Here is a 14,307-nt window from a genome sequence, read left to right on the forward strand (position 1 = left end):
AAAATAAGTATTTAAAGAGTGTAGCATTTTATTGTTTTAATTATGTTCTCTCTTAAAAAACGATAAATGTATATATTAATAACATGTTTAAGGCGTATTTAAAATGCAGACGTTTCCATGTTAAATAAATACATTTTACGTTATTATTTTAATGTAATTTTTAATGTAATTTCCAGGAATACTAGGAATGGTGGGGGGTGCTAAAAATGAGTAGCCTTATTATTAAAAACATTACAGCCAAGCTAAATATAATTTTAAACATTCAATAGACTATACTGAAGCGAGGTGCAACAGCAAGCAGCCGCTCTGATTGGTTGCGTGAGTGTGCGTAACACGCTGCGTCCTGACGACGAATGGGTTTGTACGGAATTTGAGTAAGAAAAAAATAAGCACTTTTAATTTGGTTACGCCATATTGGGAGTGCGGAATCTGCAATTAAATACCAATATCAAAGCGAAGGTGGCCTCGATTTATGGGAGAAATGCATGTTTTGGTGGTCTTATATATCCTGTCCGTGATGTAGTTCTGACAGGACACGGAATTGAACTCCGCTCAACACATGCACAGTTGTCGCCGCCTTTTTGGACTTAATTTGGACAACAAAACAACGCCGGGGGATCTACAGAGGCGCAGGCGACCGCAATGATACCGTTTGCTTGGTCTGCAAAATGAGGCAGCTTTAGTTGTCATGTTTTGTATACACTTCATGTCAGTGGAAGCTGTGGGGGACGTGAATTAGTGTGCGCTAGGGCTGATCTACTGAGCAGTCGCGTCTTTTTTCTTTCCTAAGGGGGGGTACTGGCGGTGGGGTTATTATTTATATTAACATCCATGTAAAGATGGCGCTGGTGGGGGGAGAAGCAGATGAATCGAAAGCCTCAGACCCTAAACCGCTGTCGGCGCATGGAGGGGGAAGCGTCGGCCTGCGGAGCCGCCCGGGCTCCAGCGAGAGAGACGGCCAGGTCCGAGCTGTCAAAGCGGCGCTGCAGGAGGCGCTGGGACCCTACGAGCCCGTACTGACCTACCTGCAGTCGGTCCTGGTGTGGGAGCGACCGGTGCACAGCGTGTTCCTGTACCTGGTGGTCAACGCTGTCTTCTGGTAAGTGTTCACCACTGGCTAAGGTTGAGGCACAACAGCAAGGATCTGCCAGAGCTACCCACATGTATGTGATATTTCTAAGGCGTCAAATAAAAATGCAACCTTTTGTTTTGTCCCCCACGACACAGAAACCGCTTTCTGACAATGCTGGGGACAGGACTCATTCCCCCGTCCGTTAGTTTAGGATGAGAAACAGATGGTTAAACAGAACGGCTATTTTTAGAGACCTTAAACTGCATTGTGCTGTACATTGGTTGCTGTCTGTGTTTTTTTTTTTTTTTTTTTGGTCTTTTAGCCCAGGCATGGCCGTGTTTTATTAGCAAGTTGAACATCGGCGGATTAGGGGATGTGTGTATGAGAGGAGGCATGGCAGTCTTCTCCTCCTGCACCGGCGAAGATCTTTTCGTGACGTGCATGTTTGAAAGTCAGGCACGATTCAGACGAGTCCATCAGTCGCTCTTTATCGTTGTCAGTCACGATACACCGAGCGAGAACTGAGTTTAGACGCAGGGTTTTGCTGGTTGCCATCGTTCTTGATACAGGTGACTAGGTTCATGGTACAATTTGAGTCTTGATGGTCTGTTTTAATAATTGCAATGAGGCTAAGGGGAACTAACCTTCAATGGGAGCATCGGCTTGCTCCTAAGCTACACGTCTGGTTTAGGACACTTAGAATCCCCTATTTATAGATGGAATGTTTTCTAATTCTTTTCAAGTTCAAGTTCCAATGCAGTTCAAATGAATAGGCAGATGTCGACACATTTCAGGTGATGTCTGAAGTAGTGCAGCACAGAACAGGACATTATGCATGGATGTTTGCTCACTGGTACACTGAGGCAAAGTTTTGGGACACAGAAAGCCACCCAGTCATTTTATTTGTTGGTGCACCTTTTCGCAGGAGCACCAGAATACATGACCCACAAGGCCCTTGTTAACCAGTTGAAGAGCAAATGTAGTCAGGTGATCAAACATAATTTTGCCCAAGGCCACAGCACAGTAGAATGGCTTAAGTCTAAGACCATCACTAAGGGATGTTTGCTTTTTGGATTTCATAATGTTGAATTCCCAGCCTACACCGTGTCATCCAACAATTCTTGTGTGATGTTTCCAGTAAAATAATATGGAAAATAAAGGAATGGAAAAAACAATGAAGAATTAAGAATACCTAATGCAATTTTACCACAGTAATTTGCCAGTTGAGCTCTCATAGTTATATCTTAAAGTTACTTTGCTATACTGTGTTTTTCCACTGTGCAGCCTATATCAATATTTACTATACCTGACGATGCTTTACCATGATCTCACTTTCATATCCTACACCTAGTATACTTTGTTTTGACCACATAATATAACTACACACTTTATTGAATCAGAGAAATCCTAGACTCCATTCATTGCCCAATATGCTGCAGCTGATTTGGGATTGTTCAGTTACCAATCTGAAGTCTGTATAATGGTATTAATTCTCACCTTGCTAAGATTTAAGGTGGGCAGGACTATATATAATAAGGGACTATAGCTCTGACAAAAGTGTATCATATAGAAGGTAGATTGAATTCTAGTCTGAATACAGGGGATGAATCAATTTTGCTTTATAAAAGAGGCACCGAGGTAGGATTTTTTTGTGTAAATCACATGGCAATTGCTGAAGCACAGTGATCCAGGTTCAGAACCACAATTAATCATTGCCTTTTTTATTCCTCTTACTGTGTGTGGAAACACCAGCCTTGGGGGAATGCTGATCACTTATCTGCTGAGCTCAAGCATGTGAACTTTATTTGATTAACCGGTCCAGCAGTCATTCCTGACAAATTGCATTCTCTTTTATTATTATTATTTTTTTCCCCCAGCAAAGAAACTGAGAAGTACAATTCAGTAGAAAGCTTGTGAATCAGGGGTTGCTTGTACATGAATAAATCTTTAAATGAAGTTGATGGAATCCACTATACAAAACTAAAATAGTTTTCAAGAAAGATTTTCAAGTGATGAAAATCATTTGTGGTGTGTCGGTACATATGAATGCTAGGCACTGAACTGTTTAATATTCATTCTACCACTGAAGAGAGTTTTTTGTGTCCTTCCTTCAGTATTTTACATATTGAAAAAGGTTGTAAATTAGTTTATTTTCTTTAAATTAAGCTCTTTTTCAAGATTAGTTCTTGTCTGTGTGCAGCGGTTTGCCTCTGAATGTATCCTATGCATTGCCAAAAGGTCCATACACATTGAACATTCAGTCCTAAGCCATTAATCCCCCCCTCATTCATTCAAAATAATTGATTCACTGACATGAAGAGACACTGCTCTAAAGTTCTTGTGCACAAAAACAGAGCTGAATAACCTACAGTGTCTTTCAAACAACACATGAAGCGGTTGACAGGAACACCATCTCTGATTCCAGCTTGATATGAAACCTCTTTCGGAAATACATAGTCATCTCTGAACTCTGAAGGGATCGAATTTATAACACGAGAATCTGCAGTCAGTCTCTTCCTAAAGGGTCACCCCCTGTTCAGACAGTTTGGGAGGGGCAGCGATTGTATAACCCTTGCATTTGATAGCACAGATGCACTTGCAGGGCTGTGTTCAGTCATATTTGTGGTATTATTTAAAAAAAAAAGAGAGAAGGCTGCAGGTTTCCGCCTGTTCACCATATTGTGAATCACAGGTGTGGTTCTTACAGCATAGGGCTTTGCCTCAGCTGCTGCTGACAGGAAACTGCAGTCAGCATAAACACGTGATTGATACTGTACACACACAAGCATATGCACCCAGGCATTCTAGCATCAAGTGTGTGATGTGTGTTTAGCTGGGGGAAGTCCTTTGCCCTGTTTCATCAAAATCTGGCAACCCTCTTTAACTAAAAATCTGGGTTGTCAGAATCCCACTGTTATGCAGTGATAAATGCATGCACTACCTCATCTCATCCATTATGTTCGCACACTCCCTCCCCCAATCCAATCCTACCCTGAAGACTTGGCACTTGTACTTCTAGAATGCTGCAGAGACTCAGTGAAATTCTCTCTTTGACAGGTTCTTCGCCTTGACGTCTCTGCGTCTGGTTTTCCTCCTTTCTTCCGGGTTGGCCGTGGCGGTGTGTGTCCATACCTGGAGGAACAGAATTTGGCCTGAGATCAGAGGTAAGACATCCGGCTTCATTTCCAAATTTCAATCACAATCCTATTTTTTTTTTTTTTATTATTATTATTATTTTTTAATTCCCCCAAACTCAAACATAAGGTGCTCACTGGATTAAAATTAAAGTAATTGGAATGTTGAGCCATTGTTTTCCCCACTTATATTCCATAGTAGAAAACTATTCAAGATCTCAATTTCGTTTACTCATAAATCTGAACATCTGAGGTTGTAATCTCTCTCTAGAAAAAAAAAAAACAAGAGCATGATTGATTTGACCAACACCCTAACCAAGCTAGCTGTCTTTCATTATTTTTGCAGTCAAACAGTCCGATGGAGGTGACAACGAAAGGTAGGTAGATCAGTCCAGCTTTGTGTGAATTTAAAACCCGGTGTTATCTAAATCATTATATTCTCTGCAGAAGTGCTTAGTCACCAGATGTTGTCAATTGAGGCAGCTATCCAATCCACTGCACACTAACGTGCTGATTTTGGTTTGGGATGCCCATTGGTTTGATGGCAAAGATTACATGCACTGACTAATGAGATTTGATTGGAGGGGATGTTGCTCAAGAATGTAGGACACTCGGAAAATCGCCAGTCCTTGTAAACATGTGAATTGCAGTAGTCATGGGTGAGATACTGCATTAGATGTTAGAAGTGCAGAGGTCGGGGGTAATCATTCTATTGATGTAACAAGATGTGAGTACTCATCCAGGAAAAAATTTTTAACCCAGTTCCCTAACTTTCTGTATTTATGATGCATTTAGATGTTAAGAGACAAAATAGACATATTTCAGCTATAGGCCTGAATACGTAACGGAATTTAGATGTATGAGGTAATCCAAAGTGCTAGAAGTGGAAAATTGCTGTGAGGAGAACGTACCTAAAGTGTTGAAGAAAACTGCATCTACACACGTGGGGGAATGTGAATTTGCTGTAGGGCAGAACACATTGATGAACCAGTAACAGTGGCCCATGCTGTACTGCCACAGATTGTCATCAGTGGACTTTGTCAGTAGCTTAATTGTGTGTCGTTCCTGCTTGTCAGCTGGGGTGTGGTACATCCTGGGCTGCTCAGTGTCCCAGAGCTCTGTCACCACGTGGCTGAAGGGTGGGTCACCGGAGCAACTTTCACCAGGAACCTTCTGCACTTCAAACAACACAATCCTGGCAAGGTGAGCAACCCTTCCCCTAATGTGGGTTTCCCCTGGTAAATCTACCATTACACTTTTCACTTTTTTTTACCATAGTTTCACAGTGGTTTCCTATGGGTTCAACATGCCTTCACTGTACATTATTGCACTGGACTGGGGGAATAACATGCTATACCATGATAAATATTTAGATGCAATGTTTAAAATGGTAGGCTATGGCTTAGTTATGATAGTGTAGACAAGCACACAGAGGACATGTTAACCATAGGAAACCACCACAGTAAAGCAATGTTAAAAGTGCAAATTTCCTACCTACATTTACCAGGGTAAACTTGCACAAGTAGTGTTTTTAATAACACAATTGCTTATCTGGGTGATCTAATTAAATATTGTACTGTCACTCTCTCCTATGCTTAGCAGTTGTATATGTGTTGGACAATCCCATCAGGTTTTTAAAACAAAAGTAATTCAGATAAACCACCAAATAATAATAAACACCAAAAAAACCTAATGATGCTCTGGTGGTCACGGCCGTTTCCTCTCTCAGTTTTGTCTCCTAGTCTGCGGCCTTTTCACGTTTCTAGCAGTGCTGGGGCGCTATGTTCCAGGACTGCTGCTCTCCTATGCTGCTGGTGAGTATACACTGACCCTGCTCATATAAGAAGGTATAAAGGGAATGGAATACAGTGAACAGACCACATTCATATTAACAAAGTAATTATGAGAAGGAAAACTTGCGAGGAAACAGATTCACACACATCTGCTGCAGTGCTGAGCTCCCCCTCTCTCCTCTCTCTCTTTCTCTCTCTCTCTCTCTCTCACCTGCTCCAGTGCTGGCAGTGCTGCTGTGCCCCCTGGCAGCGTACCACAGGGTGGGGCAGAGGATTTGTGCCCGTCTGGAGCCAGCCCTGCTGAGGCTGGACTTCAGCGTCCGAGGGTACATGATGTCCAAGCAGAAGGAAAACCAATGTGAGTGTACCGGTGCTCCCACTACCACATGCCCCTCACTTTGTGTGCCGCTGTGGGCTTTTGATCTAGCCTTTAGTAAACTTACAGCAGCTAAGATACAATCCATACTTTTATTATGTACTTATCATTGCATAGTTCTCTCTATTATCTAATTGAAGTATTAGAATATTAATATAATAGTTAATCAGTCACAGTTCCCATATTTCCATAGCTAAGCAGAAAAGGGATGGAATCGGCCTATATCCCTGCCGAATCCAGTCTCTACTATAGAATGCATGCATCTCTATTCTAGTGCCTTGGCAGAAAGGTGTGACTGAATTTACCACACCTTTACAAAGAATTGTGCACAATAGGATATGAAGTGAGTAAACAAAATGCAAGGAACCACACGGAACTCGCCTTTGTGATAAACGAGTGGTAAATGTGTTCTGTTTTTGATGGCTTTCACAGCCTAATCTCTGCAAAAAGAAAAAAGTAGAAAGAGAAAATACTTTGCCTAGGCAACTAGCATTCCTGGCTGGGCTCCCTGCTCTCGTTAGCGGTGAAAAGCGGCTTGCAAAAAAGGGGGAGGGGATCATTTCCGCAGGACTGACCCCTTTGTGTGTTCTGGTTGCAGTTCTACGGAAATCACTGGGGCCCGGCCTGCTGGCAGACGGGAGCGACAGTGAGGAGGAGCTGGCCGCTTTCTGTCCCAAGGTATAAAAAAAGCCCAAAGCATTAAATAGTACCTGCTAGGATGAATTAGAGTTGGCAGTAAACCTCCAGAATATATAAAAGGAGAGGATGACAATTTCACACAAAGGGAGCCACAAGATTCCTCAGTAACGGTAAATTATGTGCTCTGCCGGGTTACTCTACCAAGGGAAAAACGGTCCCTGATTTTAATAAGGTTTCTAATAAGCATAACAGTTCATATGAGTATTTTATAGAGCATAGATTCAATTAGAACAGAATTGGTAGCTTTGCACAGTACTACAGATCATAAAGTGAAACAAAATGCCATCTGGTCACACGATCAGACTCTGAGCCTCATTGACCAGGGGCATTTAGAGAACATCACAATGACAATCCACATTATAATTGAAATTGAATTGTTATCTAAATACATGTACCGTGTCCTCAATGCAGCTTTAGCAAAGAAAGCCTGCCTTTACACAACTGGCTACTCTCCGCAAACCTGTATGTAAAAGCACACGGAAGCTTAGAATCTTCCCTTTAGACACATGACAAGGATTTTGTCACTGAGCATCTCTGTCGTGCCCACAGCTGGATGATTCGGTGGTTGCCAGGGAGCTTGCCATCACCGACTCGGAGCACTCAGACGCTGAGGTGTCCTACACTGACAACGGCACGTTCAACCTGTCCCGGGGCCAGACCCCACTCACCGAAGGATCGGAAGGTAACGGTGAGCGAGTACGGGCAGTCAGTCATCCTGGGCTTCTGTGCAGTGTTGAAGCACCAGAATCACTAAGCACCCATCACTGCACTGTTAAATGGAGTTTCAAACTAATGTTCGGGAGCCCTCAGCCTCAAGAGTTAAAGGGGAACTCCATCGAAAATCCATAATTTCTCAGGTTATTTTAAAAGTAGAAACGTATTCTGTGGAGTGAGTTTTTCATGTCCAGCTCATTCTATGTACCAGAATTCAGAGATCGAGAAATAGTCCATGACTTCACACGGGTGCTAACTCTGGAGCTGCTTTGCTGGAAGTCATTGGGGAAAATCAGAAAAATCACGAAAATTGTATGCACGTTCGATGGCCCCATCACCCTGTTTTTCCAAAAGAACCATCGGTTTGTATTCATTAAAGGTTTTTCACCACCCATTTTCACCGCTATTATTTTACATGAAGGCTCTTTGCTTTGATCTGGCTGCTGGCAAAATCGAAAAGACTGAAGAAGAGTAACTAAAATTTTGGATTGAACACCAGCTTGCTCTTAATGCCATAGCTTCAAAAAATGTAGTTACTCTTCTTCAGTGGCAGAACAGCTGAGTTGAGTTTTGCACAATCTTGCAAACTTGAATGCCATGTAAATCAACTTCAGTGATGCAATCCAACTGTTTTAGTGCAATTTTTGATACTCTCTCCTTCTCAACCCCCCCAGACTTTGATCGGCACAGTGACCCTGAAGAATCCTTTGCCAGGGATCTTCCTGACTTCCCCTCCATCAACCCGGAGGCCACACTGCTTGACGACGATGACGACACCAGTATTGGGATCCCCAGCCTGGGACTCCCTGGTGTGACCCGGCACTCTCTGTCCCGTGAGGACACCCACCTCTACTCCGACCAGGACGACTTCGATGTGGACGTGGACCTCCCCTCCGCGAACACCTTCAGCGCAGACCTCGCAGGCCTGATCGCCAGCAACATGATCCAAGCTGCCCTCGCCGGGGCCGTCCAGCCTGCCGTCCAGCCCAGGAGAGACAGTGCCCAGAGAGCCCCCCGGGGGTACCGCAAGCAGTCCAGCTCCGAGCTCGACACTGACCTGGAAGGGGAAGATTTCGAGATGTTGGATCAGTCCGAGCTCAATCAGATGGATCCCTTCGTGTTGGCCAGCCGGTCCGGGCCACCTCAGCAGCAGCAGCAGGAGCAGCAACAGCAGGAGAGAAACTTGGGAACCAGCTTTCTATCCAACTTCCTGGGAAAGCAGCAGTAAAATTATTTATTTTCTGTTTTTCCCTCTCTTTCTCTCTCACTGATTCACTCTCTTCGTGGTGTAAATGTCTAACTATCAATGTGCTGTATTCTGTGTGTGGCTGTGAAAGCGTATGTGTGTGTGTGTGTGTGTGTGTGCACGCGTGCATGCGTGCGTGTGCTTGACGTGAGGTTTTTGGCGACCAAAGTCTTTGTTTTGGTTGCAGTTAATATCACTGTGAAGTATTTTAATTTTTATTTTATTTGACCTTATTCTTCCTCACTGCTTCCTTTCGTCTCAAGTTCAACCATGCCAATGTCCACATAAAGGATATATGTAGAATGAGCCATACAGCAGCTCATGTGTTTGTCCAAGATTTATAAAAACAAGAGCTTACCTATACCATCTCGGAAGCAGTGTGACTATGTTGGCCAAATGTGTTTTGCAGAATACATTTTTGAAAAACTATATTTCCAATCTAACATGTTGGAGCAACAGTTACAATAAGCTGATCAAACCTCCAAAACAGAGAGATTATTTAATTTGCATCCACATTTTATTTTGTGTTTTCTAAAGTTTTATACACAAAACAACACACATAGTCAGTCCTAAATACTAAACCTCAGGCTAAAAAGCAAAGTTGTTTTAATCTGCACAAAAATGTTGCTGTAGCTGTCTTTGTACATTTTTTGAATGTGTCTTTCTCTAAAGGGTCGTTCAGAAAAAAATCCAGAACATTTTATGATTACATAGATAACAGGTGTAACAATGTTGAACATTAATAAAGAGAATGCTGTGAACTTCAAAAGATAGGGCTCTGTAAAGTAATTTGATCTCCTAAGAAGCATGATAATAATAGGCTAAAACCAGCACATGGGTAGCTATTCCTAACTGTTTTCTTTAAAACCACAATTGAAAACTGAGAGAAAAGTCTCCCAGTGCACCATCCTTTAGCACCAGAGCGCTTCATTGTTTTCCCCCTGGGATCTCAGTTGTATGGCTCTTTCCTTTTTCTGGTACAGAATGACAAAAAATGCAGCGTTTGTCTGGGGATCCCTGCTGTGCTTCACTGTGCAACTGGGACTGTTACACAGGGACCAAACTTGACACATTCCAGTTGTGAGCGAAGATTTGTCGTTTTCCAAAAGAGCAAATGGCTTATAAACCTGGTTTGCATTGGTGTGCTATGAAACTACACGATAGGAGTGAAATCAAAATGAAGAGACTCAATTTTAATTGAATGTCTGCTTCCCAAGTACTGAATGCTTAATTCCATTACAAGAAATTCCATTTTATGAAATCACATTACATTTGAAGCATCATTGGGATGACAAACCATTACAGATAAATGCTGAAATTGATTAAGAGACTCGGAGTAGCATTACCCAGCACAGTACAAGAAAGTGACCTTTCACTTTTACTCCACACTAGTCTAACTTGTCTTTACAATTAAATGTCTTAACAGTTGAGATCAGGATAATCATATGTTTCTCTTTATATAACCCCCGACTACCATCAGGACACAAAACATTCAAAGCAAACCAGATGCAAGTGAGTAAGTTTGAGATGAGATTCTGCACACTCTAAGTGTAGGGTAGTGGGTCTCTCGATTTCCAGTTGTTCATTTAAAATGGGGATACATATGTCTTTGCTGAGATCAGTGCAATCCCTGCATAATCAAGATGTGAGCTCCTATCAAGAGGCTAAGTTGAGACTGGCGTATTACCTCACTGAGAGAACCCACCCAAGCCACTCTGTCAATAACGCTGCCTGACTTTCTCACACACTGCAGTCTTGAGTCTATTATGGATTCTGTGGCAGTTAGAGGTGTATGCGTGTGTGTGTAATGTATGTTTGGGTCTGCTCACGTGTGCTTGTCCTAGTATACACATTTGTTCTTGTGTAAGATTTCCTCTGTACTTTTTTTTCTGTTTCTTGAAGTAAAAACATTACAAATTGTGACTAGCATTACAACAAACAGTCATATGTATTTTTTAACCAGGTACAATGCTTACAATGCAGAAGAAAATATGATGGGTTTTATGTCACCCCTTTCATTTTTGTTTTTGTTTTAGTATTGTACAGTATTATAGAATAGGACCAATAGCTATACACCGAATTGACTAGATATAGTTTGCCTTGGGATGGAGCCACACCACTCCTGTGGATTGAATGGTCTGACCTTGAGATGTCAGTAGGTGTCTGTACCAAACCCACAGCAGTTCTGCTTCCCAGCGGCGTGTTTGCTGTGTTGGCAAAAAAAAAAAAAACAAGATCACAAGCCATTAAAAATGCCACAGAGACACAGACTCACCTCCAGTACAGTAAAGGAGAGGGGAGATCAATAAAACATACCGATGACTCATTTTCACTGGCCTATAAATCGAGTAATAACCTTGCAATCTAAAGCTTGCTCTCCAGTTCGTATCTTGCATGCCTTTTCTATTGACTTACAAGAACTATGCAACCCACCTACCCCCATCTGAGCATTTGTTATGGGGGAGGGTTGTGAATTAAAGTTCAGGTCTACCTTCCATGTACAGTACCTGAAGCCTTGTCCAAGTATGGAATGCAACGAGACAGCATATATAAGAGACCGGGTTAGCCTTTATAGCCTTCCCTTGTCCCATTTTGCAGATCGCATAATACAGTATTTACAAGCAGCCTCCCAGCACTTGTAATGTTTATCTTATTTGAACCACAGCTAGCAAACAATCTATGACTTGCTATTTTATAAAAAAAAAATATATAAAAGGTCTTCTTTCTGTTGGTCAGTGGCATAGTAAACCCCAGTGCAGAATTATTATCTTCCAAACAGTAACTGATAAAATAAAAAGGTAGAGCATTTTGTGGTATAAAAGCATTAATATGCTCTGCTGTAAACGAGCTTCCCAGTGCTCTTTAATGCAGTTAACCAAGGCTTTTAAAGAAAGAGACATGTTTTTGTTTTGTAGAAGTTTGAATATACTCCAAATTAATAGATGGAATTAACCAACATGTGGCCACATTTTATTTTGCTTTCTGTGAGAGACGCGTCTTCAGACCAGAACAAGGACGTTTTAGCCGACTGGTGTATTTGTGTGTATTTTGCTCTCATGCAAATCTGTTTCTGACAACTGACAATCAAGCAACACCTCTGAGGCTACAGTACTTTATAAACCTATTCTGCAGCTTTAATTAAAACAGAATACTGACCAGTTATGAAGCCCTTGGCGCATTCCTCAGAGCAGCTGAAGTTTTTGTATATAGATTAATAATTTCATCGAAAAAAATATTTAATTTTATGACCGATCCAGCAACCTTACAAAGAGAGATTGGCATTTATGTATTCTTTCAAATCAAGCTGATTTACTGCCAGTAGCTCCAGAGTTGTGCATAAGGGCTACAATGATGAGACCCCCTAATGTTTGTAGACATCTTGGGAGATGGTGGGGGGTTGGGGTTCTGGAATGCTGCCATTCAATTTAAATCCAGTTTTTGGATTTGTTCCCCCCCAAAAACAGCACAAGTTTTCAAAGCATGAAACTAGGAGTAGAATTCTTCTCTCTATAAGTCTGTAATTTCCCCATTTTGTTTTTAACGAATGTAAGTACATGACCCATGCAACATGCACTGGTAAGATTCTTGTAGTTAATTTCCTTTTTTTTCGCCACTTAAAAAAATATATTCTTTCATGTTTTGCTCTTCGAGCGCACATGAGGTTGCAGTTGGGTACTGGCACACTTGGCAAGTAAACGTATAACAAGCATCACTAACCAGTCTGGACTAGGTGTAGTTAAACCATTCCTGTTTCTCTCATAGACAGATTTCCGGAAAGAGCTATGTTGGTGGATTGACGATTGGCTTCCGTTCAAACCACTTGTGTGCACTGACATCAAAATCACAGCCTACTTCCTGTGTGTATTTGAAGAATCAGGTTAAGTCATATGGTTAAATTATAGCTGGCTTAATAGCAGGGCAGGTCAGGGCAGCAACAATTGCAGGTAATTCATGACATTAATAGCGTTAGTGGTTGAGGTTTGGCATTACCTCTTGTGGGATAAACAAACTGCACTTTGCACATTTTTGCCCTCACTTAATTTTAGTGCTTGATAAAGACCTTGATAAGAAACCATGTTTACAGACTGCATTTTTATATTTCATATAATTATAGTGCTGTTGCTGTGAAAAGATGTATTCAAGCAAACAAAACAATATGCTATGTAGTGTGAAGATGTACAAAGGAAGTGTTGAAACATGAAGACTTTTATTATTACTATTATTAGTAGTATTATATTTCAATAAAGTTTGATGTATAATGTGCAAAGAAGATATTCATTGTGTACTGGTAAGCCTCAGAATTTCCAACGGGATGGGGCAACCTGAAGACTCGTTTGGATTTTTTTTTTCCTCTATCTCTCATGTTTTCTGTCATCTTGTGTGTGTGTGTGTGTGTGTGTATATATATATATATATATATATATATATATATGAAATAAACCTGAAATGAGCCTCAGTCAGGATGCATACAAAGAGCCGGATAAAATATAAATTGAATAAAGAGGCTGGTTTATCAAAACAGGCAAACAATAACTTTTTATGTTGTATAATATTGTTTACTATGTGGATGATTATTTAAGTACAATAGGTAATTTGTAGAGCAGCAGGTTTCTTATTCTTAAATTTGGCTTGTCAAAACCAATCATTTGACTTTAAATAGTTAGGGGTTTTGTTTTGTTTAGGTATTTTTGTAACACAAACATAAAGCCTATATGAGATTTAATAAATACATAAATTCCGGGTGTACTACAAACATAGATGTGTAACTACAGTATGGCACAGGAAACTGCTGTTTTACAAAGTGTAGTATCTCCAGTAAGTGTGTACAGTAAAAATGTAACTGGATTTTTTTTTTCTGTAATTGGTTTTGATATGTTTTGATGTGGAAACCTTATTAAAGAAGTTATGTGTATTTAAAAAATGTGTATGTTTACATTTTATCATTGTTTTGAATAGTATTTTGAAATCACGCTTTGGTAAATCACACCAATCAAAATGAAATCAATTTGGTCGTTGACAATCCTGTGCTGTTTCTCGTTTGATTTCACTTGCTCTGGAATGACAAGCATTTAAATAATAATACAGCCCCCTGGCCCACGGGTTATGACCATAGCTCTGCTGTCTACACTTCAATGTGGGTCATATAAACGTGACTCGACTTCAAACAAGGAGCAAGAAGTGTCAGTATTGTTCAACACTATTTACATTTGGATTGAATATGAAATATTTTTGAAAAGTATTTAAGTTACAGCATTCATAGATGGTATTAAGCT

General features: G+C 41.0%; 1 protein-coding gene across 2 annotated transcripts; it reads left to right on the forward strand.

Moving 5' to 3' along the window:
* Positions 1 to 284: 284 nt before the first annotated feature.
* Positions 285 to 11,268, forward strand: retreg3 (reticulophagy regulator family member 3). Of its 2 annotated transcripts, none has more exons than XM_066698520.1 (9): positions 285 to 1,099; positions 4,130 to 4,236; positions 4,553 to 4,583; positions 5,283 to 5,409; positions 5,936 to 6,020; positions 6,220 to 6,357; positions 6,974 to 7,053; positions 7,624 to 7,762; positions 8,463 to 11,268. In XM_066698520.1, exons 1-9 carry the CDS (start codon positions 840 to 842, stop codon positions 9,014 to 9,016), a joined length of 1,521 nt encoding a protein of 506 aa, XP_066554617.1. In that variant the 5' UTR covers positions 285 to 839; the 3' UTR covers positions 9,017 to 11,268. The 2 variants fall into 2 exon arrangements, with proteins under 2 accessions (XP_066554617.1, XP_066554618.1); XM_066698521.1 differs by having other exon boundaries at positions 298 to 1,099; positions 7,624 to 7,756.
* The last annotated feature ends 3,039 nt before the right edge of the window (positions 11,269 to 14,307 follow it).

This window comes from Amia ocellicauda, chromosome 3, assembly GCF_036373705.1.
Source record: "Amia ocellicauda isolate fAmiCal2 chromosome 3, fAmiCal2.hap1, whole genome shotgun sequence".
NCBI classification, from domain to species: Eukaryota; Metazoa; Chordata; class Actinopteri; order Amiiformes; family Amiidae; genus Amia; species Amia ocellicauda.

Bases quoted from the DNA above. Each gene is read 5' to 3' on its own strand.
- retreg3 (XM_066698520.1), top strand. From the start codon at position 840: ATGGCGCTGGTGGGGGGAGAAGCAGATGAATCGAAAGCCTCAGACCCT. The intron at 4,584-5,282 runs GTAGGTAGATCA...CCTGCTTGTCAG, and splicing joins GATGGAGGTGACAACGAAAG to CTGGGGTGTGGTACATCCTG. The intron at 6,358-6,973 runs GTGAGTGTACCG...TTCTGGTTGCAG, and splicing joins CAAGCAGAAGGAAAACCAAT to TTCTACGGAAATCACTGGGG.